Here is a 27,369-nt window from a genome sequence, read left to right as displayed (position 1 = left end):
CATGAGCATGGATGACCATGTTTATACTAATAGACAAATATGGTGCAGTAGTATTTAGGTCACAGTTTTAGTTTATTACGCAAAACATTCTAGGTTAGTTTTAGGGTGGGTTTATTTTAGGGATAATTAGTATTAGCCGTAGTGTAGAGAAAGCGGGCTGGCACTACAGTAAAAGCAAGCATGCTCAGGCGGCCTTCTGGATGCCCCACTTTCAGCTGAGCATGCTCTGGTATATAGTATGTTCAAAGTGGCAGAGGAGGCCAAAAGCAGGAAGAACCGGCATTGCTAAAAATGCTGTTTTTAATTGAAACTTCATCAAACGTGATGCATACAATATACATGCATAGTAAAAGCAAACTTGCACTGTGCGGAGATCAAAAATACAAGTGGGGTACCCTTGGTGCAGAGTGGGTGCTGGATTGTTAAGCCTGACGGCCATTTCGCGCACGTCTACGCATCTACGGAGTACAGCCTCCGTAGATACGCAGACGTGCATGAAACGGCCGTCAGGCTTAACAACCCAGCACCCACCGCACCAAAGGTACCCCACTTGTATTTTTGATCTACGCACAGTGCAAGCTTGCTTTTACTACGCATGTATATTGTATGCATCACGTTTGATAAAGTTTCAATTAAAAACAGCATTTTTAGCAGTGCCGGTTCTTCCTGCTTTTTTCCTCCTCTGCCATAATAAGTATTAGATCTGAAAGTTTTCGGTGGGCGATACAGTCAGGATAAACAGACCAACTGGCATGGGCTTTAGGGGCGAAGGAAGGCTCATAGCTTCTGGAAGTACACATTCTCCATGTGTTAATTGCATTTGGCACTTGATTTTAGATATAATGAATGAAAACTCCTATTAACTTCTATCTTACTTCGTTTTTTTCAGACGTGTACCGAGCTTGTAGTGGGATAGCCTTACTATTCTCAAACTTGAAAGTCATTTTGTTTGCAGCTTCCTCTTTACAAATATTTTCATTAATGAAGTACTTACTATGTACTTACTATGAACATACATTATGTCATTATGGCATTTTTGCAAAAGACAACAGCCTCAGGTGCTGATACAGTAAATGGCCTATGATGAGCCTCTTGCCCGGCTTATACTTGCAACCCCCCCTCCCACACACACACTTTCCCAGCAGAACTGATCGGGCAAGGACCTAGCATTTATCATCTGTGTACAGTTAATATTTATAATGTTTTGTTTTTTTTGTTTGTTTGTTTTTGTTTTTTTAAGTAATCTAATGGTGCATGGCCAATAAGGGGCAAACAGAGAATCACAGTCAGAGGTGCAGATAACAAAGAAAGCTGTGTTAGCGCGCTGTTTATGTCAGAAGATGTGAATGAGTCCAGTGCATAAGTGCTGGTTCAGACAGGCGGCAGGTGGGACGGCTTAGGTGGCTCATACATGCAGCAGATGGTGGACCGTACATGTAGCGTCCAATTTGAGAAGCTGAGATCTACCGCTGCTTTTAGGCAAATGCCACAAAAACCTATCGCTATTATTTAAAATCGATTCCAGACGTTTGAATGGAAATCCGGTAGATCCCTTTCAAACAACACTTTTGTTGACTGCCAAAACCCTACATGTTCTGCCCCTATGAACCAGCCCTTACTGAAGGAGACTAGATAAAAGGCACTGCTGGGGGACGAGTTTTATACTATCATGGCTTTAGCTTAGTATACCATCCAACTAAGAAGTCCTTATCCAAAGGGAACAAATACAACTTTCAAACTTTGTAATGACATAAAGGGGATTTATTTGACGAATGTTAAAAATGATGGTATGATTTGTTCCATAATACACCCACAAACACCTTGTAAGAATTTTTTGATCGTTTCCCTTTAAGGCATGTTGTGTCCCTTCTGCACATTGTTTCAGTGTATGTTGCATGTGTATATTTTTACTGACAAACTATTCCAGACATTAGAATGAGCTGTAGCATGTAGCAGAATCCTTGTCTTAATGATCACGGGGGTGGTATTGTGTTTCTAATGAATTTCTCTCCTACAGACTCTGAATTCTGTGACCCCGCGATTACAAGCCGAGGACTGCAGCATAGCTTGCTTGCCAAGGAACCATGACAAGAACCGCTTCATGGACCTGCTGCCGCCTGACAGATGTCTGCCTTTCTTAATTACCATAGATGGGGAGAGCAGCAATTACATCAATGCAGCGCTGGTGGATGTAAGGAGACCCCCTCTCAGTGTGATGTGTGTAGGGAACCAGAGTCAAACCTTATCCACAATGATTGATGTAGTAGTGCTAGAGGAATACTCCAAAGCAAATAGGAAATTAATGGGCAGTAATTAAAGCCCTGTTGTCATTCACTGAAATTGGATTCCCATGAAATATTGTCAAGTTGTTTGTCATTTTCAGGGTTCACCTCAAGTGGGAATGGCTGCTTCACATGGCCCATTACTTTTACTCTTGCTGTTAGTACAGAGCCTGGAATCACTCAAGGTTATCCAGGCACAAACGGAGGATCTGACTGCAGCTCTGAGGCCACCGGTCTCTGTGACGAGTTACAAAAGTGTTCCGATCTTCCCAGATGTCATTTAGCTGTAATGTGCGCTCCTCTATTTCTTGTGTCTGTTGCTGCGAGAGTTCCTCTTCACATCTGCTCACTTCTCTGGCCAAGTGTCACTTAAAGGGAGCTGACTGCATGATGCAAGCTGTTCTGCTAAAAGCCTGATAATGTCAGACAGCCAAGTGTGCTTCAAAAGCCGTAGAACGGAATTTTTATTTTTTACAAAAGTAGAAAAAAATACTTGCAATTTCTTTTAAAATTGCTCCTCCAGAGAACTATAACAGGCACCCTTACACACAGGGGCGTAGGAATAGACCCTGCAGCCCCTGCAGTTGCAGGGGGGCCCCTAGCAAGTCAGGGGCCCGGAGGAGGAAAGGCTGTCACCACCGGCGTACCTACCGGGGATGCGACTCTCTCAGCCGCAGGGGGGCCCGGCCGCCCGGGGCTGCTCTGGGGCCCGCTCACTGTCCGTGGGGGGAGCGCTGCTCTGGACCCCCCAGCAAGGTGCTCAACTGGCCGCAGCGTCTAATAGACGCTGCGCCAGTTCATTCCCCGCAGCCCCGCTTCAGCAGCCTGCATAGTCTCCGGCAGGCAGAGCAGGGCTACGGCAAGATGGCCGCCGAAGAAGCCCTACACTGGAGACTTTGTGTCTCTAGTACAGGGCTTCGGCAGCCATCTTGCCGTAGCCCTGCACTCTGCCTGTCAGCGCGGGAGATGTGCTGCAGGAGGACTCGGGGAGCTGCGAGCCAGAGATGCCGGGAGAGGAGAAGACTTCTGTCAGGTAAGTGAATTGTTTTTTTTTCACAGGTGCATTTTTTTTTCTAGTGTCTGCTGCCTACATTGTGATTTTCAGGTGTCTGCTGCCCACATTATGATTTTCTGGTCACTGCTGCCCACATTGCGATTTTCTGGTGTCTGCTGCCCACATTGCGATTTTCTGGTGTCTGCTGCCCACATTACGATTTTCTGGTGTCTGCTGCCCACATTACGATTTTCAGGTGTCTGCTGCCCACATTACGATTTTCAGGTGTCTGCTGCCCACATTATGATTTTCTGGTGTCTGCTGCCCACATTGCGATTTTCTGGTGTCTGCTGCCCACATTACGATTTTCAGGTGTCTGCTGCCCACATTGCGATTTTCAGGTGTCTGCTGCCCACATTGCGATTTTCAGGTGTCTGCTGCCCACATTGTGATTTTCAGGTGTCTGCTGCCTACATTGTGATTTTCAGCTGTCTGCTGCCCACATTGTGATTTTCAGGTGCCTGCTGCCCACATTATGATTTTCTGGTGTCTGCTGCCCACATTACGATTTTCTGGTCACTGCTGCCCACATTGCGATTTTCTGGTCACTGCTGCCCACATTGCGATTTTCTGGTGTCTGCTGCCCACATTACGATTTTCTGGTGTCTGCTGCCCACATTACGATTTTCAGGTGTCTGCTGCCCACATTACGATTTTCAGGTGTCTGCTGCCCACATTATGATTTTCTGGTGTCTGCTGCCCACATTGCGATTTTCTGGTGTCTGCTGCCCACATTACGATTTTCAGGTGTCTGCTGCCCACATTGCGATTTTCAGGTGTCTGCTGCCCACATTGCGATTTTCAGGTGTCTGCTGCCCACATTGCGATTTTCAGGTGTCTGCTGCCCACATTACGATTTTCTGGTCACTGCGCCCACATTGCGATTTTCTGGTCACTGCTGCCCACATTACGATTTTCAGGTGTCTGCTGCCCACATTGCGATTTTCAGGTGTCTGCTGCCCACATTACGATTTTCAGGTGTCTGCTGCCCACATTACGATTTTCTGGTGTCTGCTGCCCACATTACGATTTTCTGGTGTATGCTGCCCACATTAGGATTTTCTGGTGACTGCTGCCCACATTGCGATTTTCTGGTGACTGCTGCCCACATTGCGATTTTCTGGTGACTGCTGCCCACATTGCGATTTTCTGGTGACTGCTGCCCACATTGCGATTTTCTGGTGACTGCTGCCCACATTAGGATTTTCTGGTGTCTGCTGCCCACATTACGACTTTCTGGTGTCTGCTGCCCACATTACGACATTCTGGTGACTGACTGCTGCCCACATTAGGATTTTCTGGTGACTGCTGCCCACATTAGGATTTTCTGGTGACTGCTGCCCACATTACGATATTCTGGTGACTGCTGCCCACATTAGGATTTTCTGGTGACTGATGCCCACATTGCAATTTTCTGGTGACTGCTGCCCACATGGCGATTTTCTGGTGACTGCTGCCCACATTGCGATTTTCTGGCCCACATTACGATTGTCTGGTGAACACTGCCCACGTTACGATTGTCTGGTGAATGCTGTCCACGTTACGATTTTCTGGTGAACGCTGCCCACATTACGATTTTCTGGCCCACATTACGATTTTCTGGTGAACACTGCCCAAGTTACGATTGTCTGGTGAATGCTGTCCATGTTACAATTTTCTGGTGAACTCTGCCCACATTACGATTTTCTGTCCCACATTACGATATTCTGGTGAACGCTGCCCACATTACGATTGTCTGGTGAATGCTGCCCACGTTACAATTTTTTGGTGACTGCTGCTCACGTTACTATTTTCTGGTGACTGGTGCCCACATTACGATTTTCTGGTGAACTCTGCCCACATTACGATTTTCTGGCCCACATTACGATTGTCTGGTAAAATGCTGCCCACTTTACAATTAATTTACAGTGAAACGCTGCCCCATTACGATTATTTGGCACCTATGGGGGGGCCCCATCCAAATATTCGCAGGGGGGCCCAGTGATTTCTAGTTACGCCCCTGCTTACACAGCAGTATGTGTTCTTGTTTACATGTCGGGAAATTACAATACTATAATTTTTATGTTGTTTTCCATAATTCAACTAAGCAGTTCTTCAGTCTGAATAATGAATGGATACATTAATTGTAAATGGAGGCCGTAATGAACTACATTAGACAGTGCATTTTATATTGCTTTTGAGCAGACATCACTGTTTATTTCATTTAGTGCAATTAGTTACATATTATACTGCAGAATGAAATGCAGTAGCTACATTTCATGCTTTGATCTTCAATCTTTGTTTATGGTAACTGGATCTGAACCTTAAATATCATCTCATATTATGCTTTATGGTTCATTTATAATGACACAACCTTAGACTATTTTGTTAGCGGCTTTGAGCTTGCTGTAAGGGAATAGCTAGTTTTAGCTTGTTCTATCAGCCAACGCGCCATCCATCTTGATAAAACAAGCATCGTTCTCGTCCCAAAAAATATAGCTGCTGCCGGGGAGCTTAACAGGCAGATATGTCTTTGCTTGTCTGTAGCTCATTATTCCAGTATATACACTCTCATTCTCCATCTCTTTCTTTGAAGGAGTGTTTTGCAGAATGTAACATGCCTGATTATGGTCATCTTGTTATCCATGTACAGCCTGTTTATTTATTAACCTATGGTGGCTTCAAGATAAATAGAACCAAAAAGTTACAGGTCATGTGATTCCTTTTCAATGCAAGACATATACAACTGAGCAGTGCAATGTCCCATGTCAAACTATTATTATTCTTTTTATAATTTGTCTAGTGCCATCATCTTTTTTGGTGCTTAACAGATTACAATATGGACGTGTGTGGGTAACAAAACTAAATATAATATAAAGAAGTGTAAACAAATATACAAATACAGTATGTGTACTGGTAGAACATGTATAGCACAACATAGGCTGAGGTAGTGACACTAAGCAATGAATAAATTGTAGCTGATGAGCCAGCAGGCTCAGGAGGAATCAGATGATGATCAGTGTCTGCTAAATTAATAGGTCAGGTTGTATGTTTGGTGAAGTGGGTTTCAAGCAGCTTTAAGGTGCGTACACACGCACTACGTCCATCAACGACAGGTCCGTCAGACCCTCCTGCTGGGCGGACTTTCAGGTGACAGTAGCACGTGTGTACGCACTGTCAGCGGACTGATAAGGCTGTTTCTGAGCGATCCACCTAGCACAACCGATGCAGTACAATACTAATTTCCGAGGAAGTGGGGTAATTTTCAATGAGAAGTCTTGACTGTGAGAGTATAGGCAATAACCAGGGTGTCCTATTTTGGAATTTTGCATGCAGAGCAGTTTACAATTAGTATGGTATGTTAAAATTAATGAAGAAATGTATGGATGTAGATTTGTAATGGAAGAGCATTGTGAGTGAGGGTTAGCAGTGTGAACAGATTTCTCTGGATAGATGATAGCATGAGGGGAGTAAGTGGAGAGGTAGATGAGTTCAGTAGGGATTGGAGAGTTGACAGTTTGTTAGGACACAGAGGATGTTGCAGCAGTTAAAGGGAACCTGAAGCGAGGAAAATAATTTAAAATAAACACATGACGTAGCTGCAAATGAATATTACATACTAACCTCACCATCCGTTCCTCTCAGAAGCTCACCATTTTCTTCTTACAGTAATCCCTTCCAGTTCTGACAATATTTTGTCAGAACTGAAATATACCAATTGCTGTCAGTTATATATCAGCAGCTGTCAGTTATAACTGAATGTGCAAAGTAATGTCCATGTTTCCCTATGGCTCAAGTGGGCAATATTTCAGTTTAACAGTGTGATGGCCAGGAAGCTGTTATGGGGTAATGCCCATTTTTAAAATGGAGGACGGAGAAATCGATCAATTGATCACAGCGGACAAATGGGATGCAGGAGAGGAGAAAGAGATTGATAAGTAGACTATGCAGGAGGTAAGTATGACCTGTGTATGGTTATTTTGACTTCATATTTTCAGTTCAGGTTATCTTTAAGATAGCATTATATAAGGGCATGCAACTTACACCATTAAAGGACAACTGTAGCGAGAGGTATATAGAGGCTTCCATATTTATTCCCACCTAAAAGAGAACCTGAACTGAAAATTAAAAGTCAAAATACACATAAACACATCATACTTACCTTCTGAGTAGTCTATACATCTATCTTTCTCCTCTCCTGTGTCCTGTTTGTCCACTGTGATCAATGGAATTCTCTGTCCTCCATTTTAAAAATGGCCATTACCCCATAACCGCTTCCTGGTCAGCACACTGTTAAACTGTAATATTGCTTGCTTGAGCCATAGGGAAGCATGAACATTACCTTGCACATTCAGTTGTAGCTGACAGCAGCTGATATATAACTGACAGCAACTGGTATATTTTAGTTCTGACAAAATATTGTCAGAACTGGAAGGGATCACTGTAAAAAGAAAATTGTGAGCTTCTGAGAGGAATTGACTGTGAAGTAAGTATGTAATATTCAACTGTAGCTATATCATGTGTTTATTTTAAATAATTTTACTTAGTTCATGTTCCCTTTAAGCAACACTAGTTGCCTGGCAGCCCTGCTGATCTGTTTGGATGCAGTAGTGTCTGAATAACACCAGAAACAAGCATGCAGCTAATCTTGTCAGTTTCGACACTAGTGTCAGAAACACCTGATCTGCTGCATGCTTCTTCAGAGTCTATGGCTAAAAGTATTAGAGACAGAAGATCAGCAGGACAGCCAGTCAACTGGTGTTGCACAAAAGGAAAAAAAAGGCAGCCTCCCTGCAGTTGTCCATTAAATGCAGTGGGTTGCAAAAGTATTCAGCCCCCTTGAAGTTTTCCACATTTTGTCACATTACTGCCACAAACATGCATCAATTGTATTGGAATTCCACGTGAAAGACCAATACAAAGTGGTGTACATGTAAGAAGTGGATCGAAAATCATACATGATTCCAAACATTTTTTTACAAATAAATAACTGCAAAGTGTGGTGTGCGTAATTAATCAGCCCCCTGAGTCAATACTTTGTAGAACCACCTTTTACTGCAATTACAGCTGCCAGTCTTTTAGGGTATGTCTCTACCAGCTTTACACATCTAGAGACTGAAATCCTTGCCTATTCTTCTTTGCAAAACAGCTCCAGCTCAGTCAGATTAGATGGACAGAGTTTGTGAACAGCAGTTTTCAGATCTTGCCACAGATTCTCGATTGGATTTAGATCTGGAATTTGACTGGGCCATTCTAACATAGATATGTTTTGTTTTAAACCATTCCATTGTTGCCCTGGCTTTATGTTTAGGGTCATTGTCCTGCTGGAAGGTGAACCTCCGCCCCAGTCTCAAGTCTTTTGCAGTCTCCAAGAGGTTTTCTTCCAAGTTTGCCCTGTATTTGGCTCCATCCATCTTCCCATCAACTCTGACCAGCTTCCCTGTCCCTGCTGAAGAGATGCACCCCCAGAGCATGATGCTGCCACCACCATATTTGACAGTGGGGATGGTGTGTTCAGAGTGATGTGCAGTGTTAGTTTTCCGCCACACAAGCGTTTTGCATTTTGGCCAAAAGTTCCATTTTGGTCTCATCTGACCAGAGCACCTTCTTCCACATGGTTGCTGTGTCCCCCACATGGCTTGTGGCAAACTGCAAACGGGACTTCTTATGCTTTCTGTTAACAATGGCTTTCTTCTTGCCACTCTTCCATAAAGGCCAACTTTGTACAGTGCATGACTAATAGTTGTCCTATGGACAGAGTCTCCCACCTGAGCTGTAGATCTCTGCAGCTCGTCCAGAGTCACCATGGGCCTCTTGACTGCATTTCTGATCAGCGCTCTCCTTGTTCGGCCTGTGAGTTTAGGTGGATGGCCTTGTCTTGGTAGGTTTACAGTTGTGCCATACTCCTTCCATTTCTGAATGATCGCTTGAACAGTGCTCCGTGGGATGTTCAAGGCTTTGTAAATCTTTTTGTAGCCTAAGCCTGCTTTAAATTTCTCAATAACTTGATCCCTGACCTGTCTTGTGTGTTCTTTGGACTTCACGGTGTTGTTGCTCCCAATATTCACTTAGACAACCTCTGAGGCCCTCACAGAGCATCTGTATTTGTACTGACATTAGATTACACAGGTGCACTCTATTTAGTCATTAGCACTCATCAGGCAATGTCTATGGACAACTGACTGCACTCAGATCAAAGGGGGCCGAATAATTATGCACACACCACTTTGCAGTTATTTATTTGTAAAAAAAAAAATGTTTGGAATCATGTATGATTTTCGTTTCACGTCTCATGTGTACACCACTTTGTGTTGGTCTTTCATGTGGAATTCCAATAAAATTGATTCATGTTTGTGGCAGTAATATGACAAAATGTGGAAAACTTCAAGGGGGCCGAATACTTTTGCAACCCACTGTAAATGGGCTGTGCTCGCATAGGGGCAAGATGGCTACAGCCTGAAGCAAGACCACAATGACTGCTAAAACATACACACAAGAAAGGTTGGTTATGCTCCTCCTGCTTTGAGATCAGGATTTTAAAGCTGACAGCATTTATTGAGGGGAGTGGTCAACTTAAAAACTCTGATACATGCACTCATAGTGGTCAATCAAACTATTATTGGCCAAAACAGGTGCCAATTCTTAACCCACTGAAATTTTTCATGTTTCTTAAACATCCATCTTTAGATATTTTGGGTAATATTAAAGCGGAATATAACCCTGCATTTCAACTTTGCTCTAAAACATTATTTACAGTACATTATATGCAACCAGCATTTTTTTTTACTAGACCAGAATTGGAAGGGTTACACAGGGCTTTAAAGTTCCTGGAGATTTCTGCAGACGCATCCGAAGCTGAAATAGATACATTTTGTTTACATAAATGTATCTAAGTGTTGAATGTGACTCATCTCTCTGACTGAGAAGGAGCTTGGAGGACAGCCAAAGAGTGTGTAACATTTATCAATAGATACATCTAACTAAATAGAATGTAACAATCTGAACTTCTGCATATCTCTCCAATGAACTTGAAACCTCTGTGTTTAACCCTTCCAATGCTGTTCTAGTAAAAAAAAATGCTTTTTGCATAGAATATGCTGTAAATAATGTTTTAGAGCAAAGTTGAAATGCAGGGTTGTATTCCGCTTTAATCACTTTTCATCCATTATCTGAAAATGCAATCAATGTTTCAGTGATTCGACCGCAACATACAGTATAATCTACTAACAAAGCCTCCAGTCTTGGGGGAGGAGAAAGTGTCCTGGCTGGGGCACGTACAGGACCTCTCGAGCATGGGTCTAGTCACATCCATTGCAACTGGGCCCTACACTGCTGCCCCTACCAGGTGCCCCCCCTCCCCCCCCCCAGTATAATGTAGCCAAAGGCTTTCCCCAGTAAAGAAGGTTCCCCACCCACATAGTTAGCCAACGTTTGACCCCCAGTATTGAAAGCCTGCCCCCCCCATAGGTAGCTCCTGGTGGGCCCATCTCACCACCTGCCCTAATGTCACCCCTTCTGCAGTGACGCCAGGTGCAGGCCGCCCCCCCTCCCCAACTAAGTGATGCCACTGTTCAGGCCTGAAACTATGTATGTAAGTGACCCTTGAAAGCAGACTTGTTAGCAAGATGTTTCCAAATGAATTGCAGTTACAGAAAATAGTATATATACAGTACTCACTTTGTAGAATTCTTCTTTACATCTAGATACAAAATAATTTGCCTTTACAAGACATAAAAATAATGTACTCTATGTGTTTGTTTTTGCAGAGCTATAGGCAACCAGCTGCCTTCATCGTCACACAGCATCCCCTGCCAAACACTGTGAAGGACTTTTGGAGATTAGTATATGACTACGGATGTTCTTCATTAGTGATGCTCAGTGAAGTGGATTTGACTCAGGTAATTCTCCATTACGTTGTTGAAATTACAAAATAGACCCTGTTAGTAACTGATTAATTTATTTTATTATTAAAATTTGTTTCAAACAATGCTACTGTTTGTCACAGGGATGTCCACAGTACTGGCCTGAAGAAGGCATGCTGCGGTATGGCCCAATTCAAGTGGAGTGCATGTCTTGCTCAATGGACTGTGATGTCATCAGCAGGATCTTCAGGATATGTAACCTGACACGGGTATATATATATTTATTAACAGAAAACATTATACCATTACCTTATTGTTTTATTATTGAAATGATTATTAGTAGTTGTTATTGCTTACCTTTTTATCTAAATATGTAATCACTTGAGATTTCAGTAATCCACAAATGTCATAGAATTTTTCATATTTTAGGAATCTATGATAATATGGCATTCATCAAAGCAATGCAAATGTCTAATATTGAACTAGTTTTCAAATAATGCTGACCTTATTGGAATAGTCATAGCAAAGAGAATCAGCGTTTTACTTTCCTTAGCAATCTATATTCCATTCCATGGTTCGAATCTTGGCTCTGCCTGTTCAGTAAGCCAGCACCCATTCAGTAGGAGACCTTGGTGAGGTCCACCAGGACCTCCAGACACTGAAACTCTTTCTTTCCCCTAGCTGTCCGGGCCCTAAACTCAGCCTCCCCCCTCTCCAAACCGAGTCACGCAACTAGCGAAATGCCTTGCAAACTGTACTGTAAAGTGCAAATCGCATTGTAAATTGATGAATTGTATTGTATTGAATTTGTTACCCATTCTCTCTGTACTGCCAAAAACAATTCCTTGTACGATCTTGTACTTGGCGAATAAAATCTATTCTGATTTGGGGCCGTCTCCCCTTAATCAGGAAAGTGGCTTTGTACTAAGTAGCCCATTTATTACTCATGCAGAACTTGCCTCACTTTATTATTTATTTATTTTTTCATTTTTAGTAGATAGCCACCTCTACAGATAGAGCAAGTAGAGCTGCAGAATGTAAACCCTACCACAGCCTCTTGGCAAACAACAGTATTTTAGAACAAAAATGCTACAGTAATGGCTGGCTAGCTTGCATTTCACCAAAATGTTTATTTGAATTTTGATTTAAAAGTGGCTTACCTTCAATGTCAGTGTGTGCAGACTTTAAACACCAAGTGGTTTGTTTGCTTTGAACAGCCTCAAGAAGGATATCTCATGGTGCAGCAGTTCCAGTACTTGGGATGGGCAGCTCACAGGGAAGTGCCGAATTCCAAGAGATCTTTTCTCAAGCTAATACTGCAAGTTGAAAAATGGCAAGAGGAGTGTGATGAAGGGGAGGGACGCACAATTATTCACTGCCTGTAAGTTGTCCATTATGAGATGTTGATTAGTGTGTCATCCTTGTCAGACTTTTGTTTGTACTGATATACCTGGCTGATATAGACAAAAATGACAACCAATATCAAGTCACTTTTTTGTTTGAAATTATTGCTGTTTATTTTATTTATTTATTTTTCTGCTCTTGCAAGAGTAAAACGTGCTTAATGGACCAATTAATGTTGCTTAAAGTTTTACCCTAGGTGACATTTGACTTGATGAGATAGACATGTGTATGTACAGTGCCAAGCATGCAAATAACTAGACTGTGTTCCTTTTTTTCTGGCCTGAGAGAGTTAAACATCAGGTATGCATGTGACAGTGTCTCTCCAGTATAGTGTAACCCTCACTGACAAGGGATACCAAGGGATAACCATCATAAAACTCTTGCCTTTTAAGACAACAGCTTAGGGGATAGATAACAGAAAGTTTAATAGTTCATAGAATAACTCTAGTGTATGTGAATAGAGGCAAAATCGCACAAGAGACTATTTGCAATTGCTAAGTTGCTAGTATTTTGCTACTAATGATATCCAATACAGTTGCTAACAACTATGGCACATAACAGCTTTATATTGCTGTAGTTCAAATGTGTCTTAGATACTAGCATTTGCATTGATACGACTACTATCTATTACCTTTGTTGACAAATCAGAAATCTTTTCAGTTCAGCTATGGCATACTGTTACCATTAAAGGCTGGGGATTGCAATGAGATGCAAATATTTGTCTGAAATGGTTTCATATTAGATGCAGCTACTCTCTAGTGTTTTTCTGCATGGCTACAGTGTTATTTCCACATCATAAAGTAGCCATTGTCTCCCAGTTGTAGCCATAGGTTCCACCTTTGATGCACAAAACCTGTCAGATCTGTCTGAATTTTAATGCTTACTATAATCGCCAGGCACATTGGAGAAAAGTAATTTATAGTGCATTTTAATCTGGGAGAAATGTGCCTCTAAGTATGTGTACACATGTATTTTGATTTTACAATTTTTCACAGTGGTCTTTTAAGAACAGTGTGCTCCACACACAGCATGAGACTAGCTGTGTATTACATTAAGAAACAAAATAGATTTCTGCTTGATACTCATTTCTTTAGCAGTGGTTACTCTGTTCTTTCCTTTCTGAGAGTGAGGCAGCAGCCACGGCCCAAGTCAATGAGGTGTTCTTACTTCCCTGTGGAGGCTTATAGTAGGGGTGTGGCAAAGCAGCCATGTGAATGGAGTCAGGAAGGAATTTTTCCCTTTTGGGGCTAATTGGACCATGCCTTGTGGGGGTTTTTCCGCCTTCCTCTGGATCAACAGGGGTATGTGGGGGACGGGCTGGAGTTGTACTTTGTACTGGTTGAACTCGATGGACGTATGTCTTTTTTCAACCAAAATAACTATGTAACTAAGTAATGCTGCTTAATGCTGGGAATATACGGAGTGGATCGACTCCCGTCGCGGCCGCCCGGATCGATTCCCGCTCGTCCCCGCGGGTGCTTCCTTATCTTCCGCTCGATTCCCCGCTATTGTCCGCCCGCGGGTATCGAGCTGGGAATCGATCCGCGCGGTCATCGGACCTGTCGGATATTATCAATCGAGCCATCAGCAGCTTGATTGATGAGGAGCTATCGCTCCGTGTATTCCCAGCATAAGGTCTTTTTTAAAAAAAATGGGTGCTGATCTACTCTGCTAGTTTCAAAAATATCAGATACTTCTTTGATTATTTGTAATTGTTTTGAATCAATTTCTTGCTGGTAAGGAATTTGAACATAACTGATTGAATTTGTTTCTTAGGAATGGTGGAGGAAGAAGTGGAGTTTTCTGTGCCATTAGTATTGTATGTGAAATGATCAAGAGGCAAAATGTGGTGGATGTTTTCCACGCAGTGAAAACACTCCGTAACAGCAAACCAAATATGGTGGAAACTCCGGTGAGTACTGATGAATCATTATTTAAACAAACTATTCCACTAAAATACTTCAAGCATAAATCTGGGCATCATGCAAACCGCTCCAGGTGTTGGTACGCTTATATACTACAGAAATGCCATGCCAGGTTTTTTTAATTCCATATACATTTTTTTTCCTGTTCTACTGGTTGATGGATTTAGCATAAGCATTGTAAGTGTTGTGACTGACATCCTTCTCTTCTGCCTTGACTTACATCTTGCATAGGGCCATTCCTAGCCATGTGACCCTCTCAGCTTTTTGAATAACATCTAGATACTACTGTGCATGTACTGTAAGCAAAGCTGCAATGTTATTTTGGGCACATTTTCCTAGAGTGTACAGGCGTCCCCCAACATCCACATATGGAATGGTCGAATGTGCTGAGAAATCTTGCCTATTCACTCATGTAATGTACCACTCAGCTTGTTCCCCATTCCCCCTCCCTTCATAGAGCAGAACATGCTCAATGACAGAGTGAGTGTATAGAGAAAGTCCATCTGAAACAACCAAGAACAATCAGTTCAAATGACAATTAGTGCAAGTGTGTATGGCCTTCAGTGTTGGATTGCGGAAATTAGTTTATCTCTATATTACATTATACATATCAACACTACTTTCTGATTTTATTTTAGGTTGAGTATATGCGGTATTTTACATTTTTTTTATTAGTATATATGTATTGCATTTCACTTAATTAGAATAGTTTTTAGTTATGTCTTAATTTATCTGTCTGATTTTGTCATCCTTGATATTCAATGGGTTTCCAAGTCCGTGCTTTATGATGCTAGGAATTCCCATTGACTGGTAGCCTTACTCTTTAATCAAGCAATGGATTATTTCTTCTTGAGCACCAAATGAAAAGGTTTTTCACTTGGTAGTCTACAGCTGGCCATATCAAAACAGCTGTCCGTGGCGGCGTGGACATTTGAGCACCTGATAAAATAGCAGGTGCTGAGGTTGCCCGCAATGCAAATTGCGGCAATAAATAGTGGGCACAAAGTGCCTGTTCCATAGCGGGTAGTCCCGGTGAGCGCTATTTTATCTGGTGCACAAATTTCTCCTCGGCGGGGGTTAATTGTTGGGCATCAGTAGAGGGAAAGTTTTGTGTGAGAGTAGGGTTAGGTCATAGTAAAATATCTGTAAACATTACTGTTATTTTAATACCCGAATTTAGTAGAATATTGGTAATTTTACAAATATTCTACTAGAGGCAATATCCATCACCCTTTTTCCACTAGCTTTTACTATATGTACACAACCATAGTCCAGTTAACCTTTCAACCGCCAGTTGAATCCTTCAATTTTAAATAGCAGACTGTTTACCAAACAAAAGGATGATTGGGCTTGTTGGAAAATGTCTGATGAAAGGGCAGGGGGTGTCTGCATAATGTTGTCCTGCATCTAGGGCCAGTTTCCACTACATACAGTGCAATGCGGCTACATAGGTTATGCTGGTTATGTGGTGCGGAGCGAGCATGCTGCAGATTCTCGCACGGCCGCATCCGCCCGCATCTAGGTGCCATCTCCTCCATTCACTTCCACATTAGGAGATGGGGAAGTGACGCAAATGAGAACAAAAGTGATGCGATGCGGCTAGGTAGCTGCACTCGCATCACTTCGCAAATGGAAAAGAACCTTTAGACGGGCAATGCTAGCAGTGCAGTAGATTCTTCTCTAAATGAAACTAGTTTTCTTCAGTAGCAAATAACTGCTGGAAATTTTGCTCAGAGCAGGAAAAACTGAATAAATTGTAATGGTAGGAGATGGACATGGGAAAAAACCAAAGGTTTGAGATTTAAATTCATCCACAATGCTGTAAAAGTTTCTGCCGCCCTGGCTACATATTCTGCAAATCGGAATAGATCTCAGGTGAAACAAAATGTAAAAGATACTGAACAACATTAAATTCCAGAATTAAAATGCGCACAGATACCCTGTACATTACAGTACGACATTTCATCTCCATTTAGCAGTGCTCATCAATTCATGGTAATCTAGTGTTTGCACAGAATGCGGTGTCCCCCAGGATCATCTGCATATATCACTTTTGCTGAGGAAATAATGGAACCGAGGCAAATTATGGAAATACTGCAAAGCAAACATTCCTCAAATGAGCTGTGCAGTTAATGAGAAATAATATTGGTTTGGATAATTGCTTTCTAATTATTTTTGTGTGCAATTTTTTCCATAATGAAGTTAAAGGGGATCTGCGTGAATTGTTTTGACTGTAAAATTGCCCCCTCTATAGGGGTTAGTCTAACATCTTTCTACAGTGCATTTTCGGTTCTTATCCTCTTGAGGACTGCAGTGCTAAACCCCCCTAGTGACCAGGCCATTTTAAGCAAAATGTGCCACTGTAGCTTTAAGGCTAAGCTGCAGATCTGCACAATACAGCACACATGTGATTTCCCCCGCCTTTTCTCCCCACCAACAGAGCTCTCTGTTGGTGGGGTCTGATCGCCCCCAGATTGTTTTTTTTTTTGTTTACAAATATTTTTGTTTCTTTTTTTATTAAAAAAAGCGTGTTCTTTTAAATCTATTCCCTCCCTCCCTCCCTCCTTCCCCACAGCCAGCCAATTGTGGCGATCGGCTGTCATAGGCTTCTGCCTATGAGAGCCGATCGCTCTCCAGTGTCCCAGGGGGACAGCCGTGTCACATGGCTGTCCCCAGTACAGCGCTGCTGCCGATCGCAGCGCTGTACGGGTAAATAGACGGCGATCACGCCGTCTATCAGTCTCCCGAGCGGCAATAGCCGCTCGGAGACTGAAGAGGGGGCGGAGCTCCGCCCTCCGAGAATGAGATGTGCGCGCAGCGTGCGCGCGATCTCATTCAAAACAGAGCCCCAGGACTTTACGCCAATTGGCGTTAGGCGGTCCTGGGGCTGCCGCCGCGGCCACGCCTACCGGCGTGACGCGGTCGGCAAGAGGTTATACTTGTACACTTACAATTGCTACTAAAATCTAATTCTAGAATGTAAAAAGAAGGTACACACACACCTTTCCACTGGGTCAAAAGGTGTGTACACGCCTTTCATGAATGACGCCTGTCGTGGATTGAGACGTGGTCCCCTTGAGCGACATCGCTGGGTCGGCTGTGTAGCTGACTATGCACTGTGTTGCTATGTGGGGGAAGCAGGTGGTTCACGGAGCGGCGCTTGTGTAACATCACACGAGGGACAGGTAAGCTGCATAAACAATGGGGTCCGCCATCATTGTGGGAGTTGATCTACCGGGCGGATAGATTGCGAATTGGGGGTCGCGAGCCACTGTACACATGGCTGCTTTTCGGCTGGGGTGGTCATTATCGGCTGCCTCAGCTGACTTTAGTCAAACAGTCCCCCCTTTGTGTCCTATTTAAGCCCTTCCTTCCTTTTCTTTTGTATTCCGCTGCCATTACCACCACTCTTCCTTTTCCCTCGGTGAGTGTGGCAATGTACTATAAATGGTTTAGTGATTACAGTGTACTTATTAGCTAATCTACTAGGCTAAAGATTCAAAACTCAGCATTCTGTAATTTTTTTTAGTTGCCATTTATGAGCACATATACTCACTGTTCACTGGGAAGGATTGTTTAAACTTCAAGCCACAGATTCTTTTTTTCAAGAACCCCTCATGTCTTCATTTTTGCGGGGGGAGGGGGGCAGAAATAACATTGCGATCGGTCCTGCTAAGTGTTGGGGGCCTGAGTAGGATAGATCAGAAGAAGCTGTACACACAGAGCGATCTGTTATTGAAATGGTCGTTATTGACAGTTTCGGGTGATGGTTAGCGCATGTGTGTACCTATCTTTACATTTTACCAGAAAGCTCTGCTCTATTAGTACCTGATTATAAGTAAGAGCTTAGATCTTCTGTCCACAGGTTCAGAATACTAGCAACACAGGTAGATGCCACTGTATGACAGAATGAAGGACATAGCTTCCTCTCAGGATCACGTAAAGATATCATTGTTTTTTATCTAAAGGCTCCTTGAGATTGCCCAGCTCTTCAAAGGCCAGGTCTTCATCTTTTGAGACCTGAGAAAAAGATGCATCCAACTGAGGACACTTGTCCCATAATTAACAATCTCCTCTGTAAAGGGAAACCTTTTGAGTCGCCTATATAATTTCTTTCTGGCTCTTTTCATTCTTTAATAATCAGCTGTTTTATGGCCCTTTGGATATAAAACACACCCTCTTCTATATTGTTCAAGCCTTAATATAATTTATTATGGACAAAACCTCTTCTACAATGTTAAGATTATATACTAATGAGTTTTTCTTTGTCTTCAATAGTGAAATTAAATTTAGATATTGTCAAGTTTCTCATAGCTTTCTGGTTTGCTCTCTCTCCTCTAACTTCATTCCCGTCAGCCTCGTCAGCCCTAGGAAATGAGGATGAGGTCTTATCTACCTCATCCACATGTGCTGATCTCTCACGGGGTCTGCCATCTTTTACTTCTTAAAGGACAACTGTAACAAGAAGGATATGGAGGCTGTCATATTTATTTCCTTTTAAACAATGCATTTTGCCTAGCAGCCCTGCTGCTCTATTTGGCTGCAGTAGTGTCTGAATCACATCAGAAACAAGCATGCAGCTAATCTTATCAGATCTGACAATGATGTCTGATACATCTGATCTGCTGCATGCTTGTTCAGGGTCTATGGCTAAAAGTATTAGAGGCAAATGATCAGCAGGACAGCCAAGCAACTAGTATGGTTTTAAAATAAAAGAAATATGGTAGCCTACATATCCCTCCCGTTATAATGTCCTTTAAGAGGGTGCAGAGCCCAATGTCCTCAATTCCAGTCATTTAAAGTGTTAGTAAAGTCTTTTGTAAATGCTTGGATAGCAGCATTAATGGAAGTTAGATCTTTGTAGCAAAAGATTTTGTAACTTTGTGACTGCTGAAGTAGACTCTGAATCAACGTGCCAGTTAGGAACACACATCGGTCTATATGTAGTCTGTATGTGTTCTGCGCAGCACTTTGCAGACTTCCCCATGTGTTCAGTGGCTGCTTTCTGGCCATGTAAAGATTCTGCCCCTCAAACTGAAGGTAGCAAACCAGAAAAGGGGAACCTAGTATCATCCTGATTCAAAACTTCTTACATTTAGGATTGTGTCCTTGCATACCTGTTAGAGATGCAGCCCTATCATCTTGCAGTACAGTGCGTCTCCAGATGCCCTGGGAGCTTCAAAGTCTCTAGCTTGGAACCCATAACATAACAGTCAGTGGACCTCGGGCAGATAATATATGGTAATTATTCCAGTTAATCCAGCAAAGCTGAAGGGGCCAGTCTAAGGGGAGAAGCTCTGGAGTCCCATTAACCCCACCAAAGCCACTGAAGACATCAGCCAGGACCTGCTGTACATACTGTCTAAACCCCACTGACCATGAGCAAGAAAGAGCAGGGTTCCAAGAAAGAACAACATAGCTGCGAACACCCTCCCTGCTTGTCTGTCTTCTCCATAACTAAGAGAAGGAAAGCATGGTAGATCAAATGCAGGGCAACAGACTTCATCTATGGCCGCAACCTATGACTGTAGCCTAGCTCAGTCTTCTAGGGAAAGATAATGCCATGCCTGGATGCAGGAAACCTCAGCAAAGAGGGAAAGCCTAAGGTTAATATCAGAGTATTTGTCCTAGAGGGTAATTTGGGAAATAGTCTGCCACTGACTATTGTATCTTTGTGTGATGGGTGGTCTTCATATAACTAGCACATTTTTGCTTGGAGTTGGACTTGAAAAATATAAACTTCATTATCTGAGAGAAAAACAAAACAAATCACTGTAATGTAAAACTTTGATTAAGCACTAACCTACCGCCGCCATGCTTATTTACACCCCTGTATACTTTATCTCTGGCAGAGGCACCGCAATAGATAAGTGTCTATTGCGGCGTTCTATAAGTGTCGGTCCCCCATGCGTTCTTGACACCGCCCATTAGTGGGGAGATCAGTGAATGGGAACGCAGTTCTCATTCATTGATCTAAGTCCCTGTATCAATGATCGTTGGCATCAATGAGATGCCTGCGGTCATTGTAACAAATACAGTAACACAGCCACGTGTTACTTCTTGTTCGCGTATTAGTTGGTAGGAATCCAAATCCTCTAAAACCCCCATAGAACCTACCCACTGGTGCAGGATCAGGTGAGCCAAACCGTGGCTGACAGCAGGAGAAGGAAGATCTGCAAATCACCCTTAGTCATAGTTGACTATGACTAAGGGAGAACCTTGAGCCCGACACGCATCAGTTGTTCCTGTGGCTTTTTTCGTGTTACTGTATGTGGATTCTATAATAAAAATATACCAGCTTTTACCTACCTCACTGTGATTTGTGGATCTTCCTTCTCCTGTTGTTCGCGTATTAACAGCACGCACAGGAAAAAAAAATGTGTAAGGACATCTTATGGCCAAATAGTAAAATTATACCTACAAATATTTTTTTTTCTTTTTTATAAAAAGACACATAAACACCCTTAGAATTAACCCCTTACCTCCCCCACTCTAATAGTAACCCACATTCAATATTTGCACATATATAAAACAATTTCACTTAAAAAAAATACATAAGTAGTTACCTTAGGGACTGAACTTTTTAATATGTACAGTATGTCATGGGGGTATATATAATTGTCGCCATACACTGTACTACGGAAATATTTTAAACGTTGTAATAACCGGGACAAATGGGCAAATAAATTATGTGGTTTTGCCCACAGTAGAACATTTCATTTTAAAAAATATAGTGCCCGAAAATTGAGAAGTAATTTTTTTTCTATTCTTTTTCTTATTATTCCATTAAAATGCATTTGGAATAAAATAATTATTAGCAAAATGTACCACTCAAAGAAAGCCTAATTGGTGGTGATAAAAAAAAAAAGCTGTAGATCATTTCTTTGTGATAAGTAGTTATAAAGTTATTGGCCAATGAATGGGAGGAGCACTGACAGGTGAAAATTGCTCTGGTACAGAAGGGGAAAAACCCCTTAGTAGGGAAGTAGTTAATATTGGCTTCAATTCATCAAAGGGTGTTCGATAACAAAATCCCAGTCCTTAAAATACCGCATTCGGTATTTTACACTTCACTGTGCTAATTCATCAATATTTTCACACATGTGGTAGATGTTCGGTAAGTTACTGAAGAGGTCCGTGCAGTGAGGGCATTACAATAGGAAAGAGGCAGCACCGACATCCCCATACATGTGCCTTTTATATTTGTTGTGCTGCCTCTGCTCTTGCTGAATCTGTCTCATTAGTCTTAAGTTTCTATTTACTTGCCACAGCTTAGATGAACTGCTGAGAAACATTACACATTCCCTGCTTAGGTCATTTTGCCCTCCCACTTGCATCCCTGCATATTTAAACAGGTACTCAAGGGGTTACACTACCGAAGGGTGCCTAGAAAAGAAGGGTGCCTGGAAAATAACTTTAATTCTTTTCTCTCCCCTGGCTGCCTGGGGGGGTCTGTTCCACCCGAGAAGCCTGGCCAACCTATCAGCAGCACTTGCAGGGGACAGGGGAGGTTTCTATGGTCCTGTCACACACGAAGAAGGCATTCCAAGCTCCTTATCGACAAGGGAGAGCTGGAGATAAACACTGCACATGTTACCGAATGCTGTGAGCTTGATGAATTAACATTTGCTGACATTTTACTGACGTGTTGAGGTAATCACTTAACAAGTCGGTAATTTATCTCTCTGCACAGGAATGTCTGCTTCTAATGCGGTAACTGCTTTGATTAATTAACATTTTACTAACTGCTCCGTAAAGTCAGCTGTTTTCAGGGCTGGTTCAGACGGACGCTTGCAGAGCGTTTACAGCCAGCGTTCGGGGCTTGGCGTTAAACGCTCCCATTCAAGTGAATGGGAGCGTTTGTTTGTACCAAGCTTTCATGCGTGTTTGCACGAACGCGGCGTTCGGGTCCCGATTTTCCCTGGCGTTCAAGGAGCCCCTGGAAGCTACTTGTAGCTTCCAGGGGCGGTTAATTGCTACGGGTAATGTCCCCCTAGGGGAAGAAAAAACGCGACCGCATCCGAACGCAACGCGAACGCTGCTGAAAGCCCGAACGCATTACCGCCGCGACGCCAATGAACGTGACGCCTCCAAACGTCCGTCTGAACCAGCCCTTACCGAATGCGGTAATGCTTGATGAATTGAAGCCATTGTCTGGAAATATTTATTTTTTACATTTACTGTTGAGTTTAACATAAGTTTAGTTGTATAGCATTTACAAGCTCCTGAGATATTAATGGATGCAAACTCAGGGATATGTTATTAAATGACAAAAAGCAGACCCAAGGATTAATCTGTAAAGAATGCAAGTTGTATTTACTTGTGAAAAGTAGGTCACTGACTTGTTTAAACAACTTCTCTTCCATAATAATAAACTTGCTTTGTTCTCACATACTCCTATATTCAGGAGCCAGAAATGGCTGCACCAAAGTTAACACACTGCGCCTGGTGAAGATCAAGCACTAACTCATTTTTATGATGCCGTTCGGTTAGGAAGTCAAAGCTAATGTGATTTACACATACTGTTGCAGTATAGGGGAAAAAAATGGCTTTACCTTGCCGGCGCACACTTTCTTTTAAAAATATGCCCTTATACATGTAGTGCAAAGATCATGGATGTATTAATTTAAGCAGATGCCTGTGATAGGCTTTTACCATGGAAGAGTCTTTGCTAAGTGCCTCATTATATTTTGTTTCTTATTTGTTTAAGGTAGACATGATCAGTATTAAGTTTTTTCCCTTCCTCTTTCTTTTAACTCTTTATGGTATTTAGTTTATATTCTCATACAGGGAGTGCAGAATTATTAGGCAAATGAGTATTTTGACCACATCGTCCTCTTTATGCATGTTGTCTTACTCCAAGCTGTATAGGCTCGAAAGCCTACTACCAATTAAGCATATTAGGTGATGTGCATCTCTGTAATGAGAAGGGGTGTGGTCTAATGACATCAACACCCTATATCAGGTGTGCATAATTATTAGGCAACTTCCTTTCCTTTGGCAAAATGGGTCAAACGAAGGACTTGACAGGCTCAGAAAAGTCAAAAATAGTGAGATATCTTGCAGAGGGATGCAGCACTCTTAAAATTGCAAAGCTTCTGAAGCGTTATCATCGAACAATCAAGCGTTTAATTCAAAACAGGGTCGCAAGAAGCGTGTGGAAAAACCAAGGCGCAAAATAACTGCCCATGAACTGAGAAAAGTCAAGTGTGCAGCTGCCAAGATGCCACTTGCCACCAGTTTGGCCATATTTCAGAGCTGCAACATCACTGGAGTGCCCAAAAGCACAAGGTGTGCAATACTCAGAGACATGGCCAAGGTAAGAAAGGCTGAAAGACGACCACCACTGAACAAGACACACAAGCTGAAACGTCAAGACTGGGCCAAGAAATATCTCAAAACTGATTTTTCTAAGGTTTTATGGACTGATGAAATGAGAGTGAGTCTTGATGGGCCAGATGGATGGGCCCGTGGCTGGATTGGTAAAGGGCAGAGAGCTCCATTCCGACTCAGACGCCAGCAAGGTGGAGGTGGAGTACTGGTTTAGGCTGGTATCATCAAAGGTGAGCTTGTGGGGCCTTTTCGGGTTGAGGATGGAGTCAAGCTCAACTCCCAGTCCTACTGCTAGTTTCTGGAAGACCCCTTCTTCAAGCAGTGGTACAGGAAGAAGTCTGCATCCTTCAAGAAAAACACGATTTTCATGCAGGACAATGCTCCATCACATGCGTCCAAGTACTCCACAGCGTGGCTGGCAAGAAAGGGTATAAAAGAAGAAAAACTAATGACATGGCCTCCTTGTTCACCAGATCTGAACCCCATTGAGAACCTGTGGTCCATCATAAAATGTGAGATTTACAAGGAGGGAAAACAGTACACCTCTCTGAACAGTGTCTGGGAGGCTGTGGTTGCTGCTGCACGCAATGTTGATGGTGAACAGATCAAACCACTGACAGAATCCATGGATGGCAGGCTTTTGAGTGTCCTTGCAAAGAAAGGTGGCTATATTGGTCACTGATTTGTTTTTGTTTTGTTTTTGAATGTCAGAAATGTATATTTCTGAATGTTGAGATGTTATATTGGTTTCACTGGTAAAAATAAATAATTGAATTGGGTATATATTTGTTTTTTGTTAAGTTGCCTAATAATTATGCACAGTAATAGTCACCTGCACACACAGATATCCCCCTAACATAGCTAAAACTAAAAACAAACTAAAAACTACTTTCAAAAATATTCAGCTTTGATATTAATTCGTTTTTTGGGTTCTTTGAGAACATGGTTGTTGTTCAATAATAAAATTATTCCTTAAAAATACAACTTGCCTAATAATTCTGCACTCCCTGTAGTGTTCCTTGTGTTCGTCTCCAGCAATAAATAGCCTTGACATTCATATTCACATTCAGTGAGAGCCAATGAACTGTAAAAAAGATACAAGTGTAGGCTTCCATACACATGCTAAATAGATCTCATCCTAGGCAGATGTTGTTGGCCAGACCTCTCATCCACACATTGGGCCTGCTCTACACATGCTAGATTCTCAGTAGTGGCAGCCCCTCCATGCATTGGTGAGAGGTCTGGCCTTCCAGATCATCTTGTCCAAGCACAGGCTGAGGCTATTGCCCTCCTCCTTACCCTTTGCAATCCTGTGCCGCACCATCATCCCTCCTCCTCCCTCCAGAGTCCAGAAGAACAGACCACATTGTTTGCTATACAGAACTTGGGCCCACATTGTCACCAAACTGATCAAAAGTAAAAAATTTAAAAAATGTAAAGGATTTCCTTCCCCCCCCCCCCCCTCCCTTCTTGTAGTATCAATACCCTTGTCTTTTATTTCCACATGCTGTGTAATTAAAGCAGTAAACCTCATTGTTGGGTCAGAAAGTGTTAGAATCTATCCTAGTGTATTTAAAACATTTCCAAACATTTTTATAAGTTTATTAGTGATCTGTGAAAAATTACACCATTTCTGTTTATGATAGTATTGTAAAAATACTGATGTTTTTCATCTTTATTTTAACAGGAACAATATCGCTTCTGCTATGATGTCTCATTAGAATACCTTGAATCGTCATAGTTGGATGTGCCAACTTGCACAATTTGAACAGACGTTACTCCAGCTGTGCAAAGGGGGTTTTTACATGGGACCTTTGATGTTTTAAACACAAAATGAAGAGAAAGTATTTTTACTATGACTTTCTGTATCTTCACAAAAAGGACTTGAGCTGTTTTTATGACTATAGAGTATTGATGGATCTAGTGCCACATGATCACACACCAGGCTGGAGGCCAGAGCAGCACAGTCTCCAAGTCACAAGGATTTGTATTTATTTGTATATGCAGCCGTCTCATGAGACAACATTAGAGCTAATCTGTTGCATGTGTCATCTTTTACTATGTGGCAGTTTCTTCCTTTATTTTTTAAATTTTGTTTAAAAAAAATGCAAAACAAAGCCGTGCGGATTTGATGGTAAATCCTTTATACATTTCAAGTGTCAATCTGTACTTGGCTTACTTTTTCTTTCTTTTTTTTTTTGTACATTGATGGCTGGATCATACCATATATATATTATTTTGGAAAAAGAATCCCAAACATAAGCCAAAGAGTCAACTGTAAATATGTCAATATGGAGAAGCACACTCTGTATTTATTGCTTATTTACATTCCTTTCTTTTGATGGCTGAAGGAACAATCATTTTTTTTCGGGGAAAGCCTTTTGCTGAAATTGATGGCGGATTATTTTTGTATGTATTGAGTGTAAGTAAGAGGCTTCTGTTTTCGGCATTAATCCAAGAGCAATGTCTAAAAGATGTTTTGGTGTGCTCAAGTTTATGTGACTCCAATTGGTTCTGGACCTTCTTTGAAAACCGGGCCAAAGTGATGTACAGTTTTCCACAAACTCTATCATACCTGCGGATCAAAACTATTCGTATTCCTTGTGGGACATCAGTGCTTACAGACTTCTAGATCTGAGCCATGAGCTCAATGCAAGAATCATTCCCGATGGTTGATCAGGAGGCTGAAATATTGTGGTCCAGGGAATGATAACGTATAGTTGGCACATTGTATAAAAATGTATATCTTGATGTTTACAGAACTGTAAGCTTTGAGCTCAGCAAAATGATTTGAAATAAATGAATACTCTATTCCTGGTGTGTGACTTTTCCAGGTGACCTTCCCTACTGTCAGGAACTTGCTTTCACATTTTATTTTTTTTAACCAATAAAGTTTATTAAGCATGTAATACTTGTACAGGCAAGTACTGCAATCATAAGAAGAATCATTAATAAAAGGAGCAGTTATAAATGTAAACATAAGCACAGACCAAGTTTAGATGCCACATATCTAACACTCAAATTCTACATATCAAGAAATGTCAACAGGTAAGGCATTTTCATTAATAACAACAAAGTATAGCATGAAGGAGTGAGTAAACATGTCAGATGCAGTTTTAACAACAATAGGAAGCAGTAAGGGAGAAATAGCACTTAGAGTATGACAGTGCGTGACTCATAAATTGCAGGTGCTGTTGTGTAACCGCAATTTAGGATATAAAGTGTCACGTCACTGACATGCAATGGTGAAGTAGGCATATTAGATTAAAAGGCTGGATTTTATTTACGGTTTTTCCACTGATTCCAAATAAGGTGAAACTGAGGTATTCGACCCCTGTGTGTATAGACCAATTTTTTATAGGCCAACCCATCATCCAGTCGTTTAATCCAACCAGAAAGAGGCAACACTACAGGAGACAGCCAATGCAGGGCTATCTCCTGGCACGCCGCAAATAGAGATTCACGAACAAATGCCTTAGTGCAAGGTTGTAGACCCTCATCCTAGATGACACCCAACACAAACAAAATTG

The 27,369-nt window shown here is 42.0% G+C and overlaps 1 protein-coding gene across 11 annotated transcripts in view; it reads left to right on the top strand.

The window, feature by feature from the left end:
• The window catches only part of PTPRK (protein tyrosine phosphatase receptor type K), a 571,635-nt gene extending 544,978 nt beyond the window's left edge, over nt 1-26,657 (top strand). For all 11 annotated transcript variants that reach the window (XM_068231517.1, XM_068231508.1, XM_068231514.1 and 8 more), the window contains 6 exons: nt 2,018-2,191; nt 11,082-11,213; nt 11,321-11,446; nt 12,395-12,558; nt 14,358-14,493; nt 25,527-26,657. In XM_068231517.1, the coding sequence (XP_068087618.1) occupies nt 2,018-2,191; nt 11,082-11,213; nt 11,321-11,446; nt 12,395-12,558; nt 14,358-14,493; nt 25,527-25,580 (786 nt within the window). In that variant the 3' untranslated portion in view covers nt 25,581-26,657. The remainder of the gene's footprint in view (nt 1-2,017; nt 2,192-11,081; nt 11,214-11,320; nt 11,447-12,394; nt 12,559-14,357; nt 14,494-25,526) is intronic.
• Nucleotides 26,658-27,369: the final 712 nt, after the last annotated feature.

This window comes from Hyperolius riggenbachi, chromosome 4 (genome assembly GCF_040937935.1).
Source record: "Hyperolius riggenbachi isolate aHypRig1 chromosome 4, aHypRig1.pri, whole genome shotgun sequence".
Taxonomy (NCBI): Eukaryota; Metazoa; Chordata; class Amphibia; order Anura; family Hyperoliidae; genus Hyperolius; species Hyperolius riggenbachi.
The sequence above is the reverse complement of the archived record's forward strand: the minus strand, read 5'-3'. Positions and strand labels throughout refer to the sequence as shown.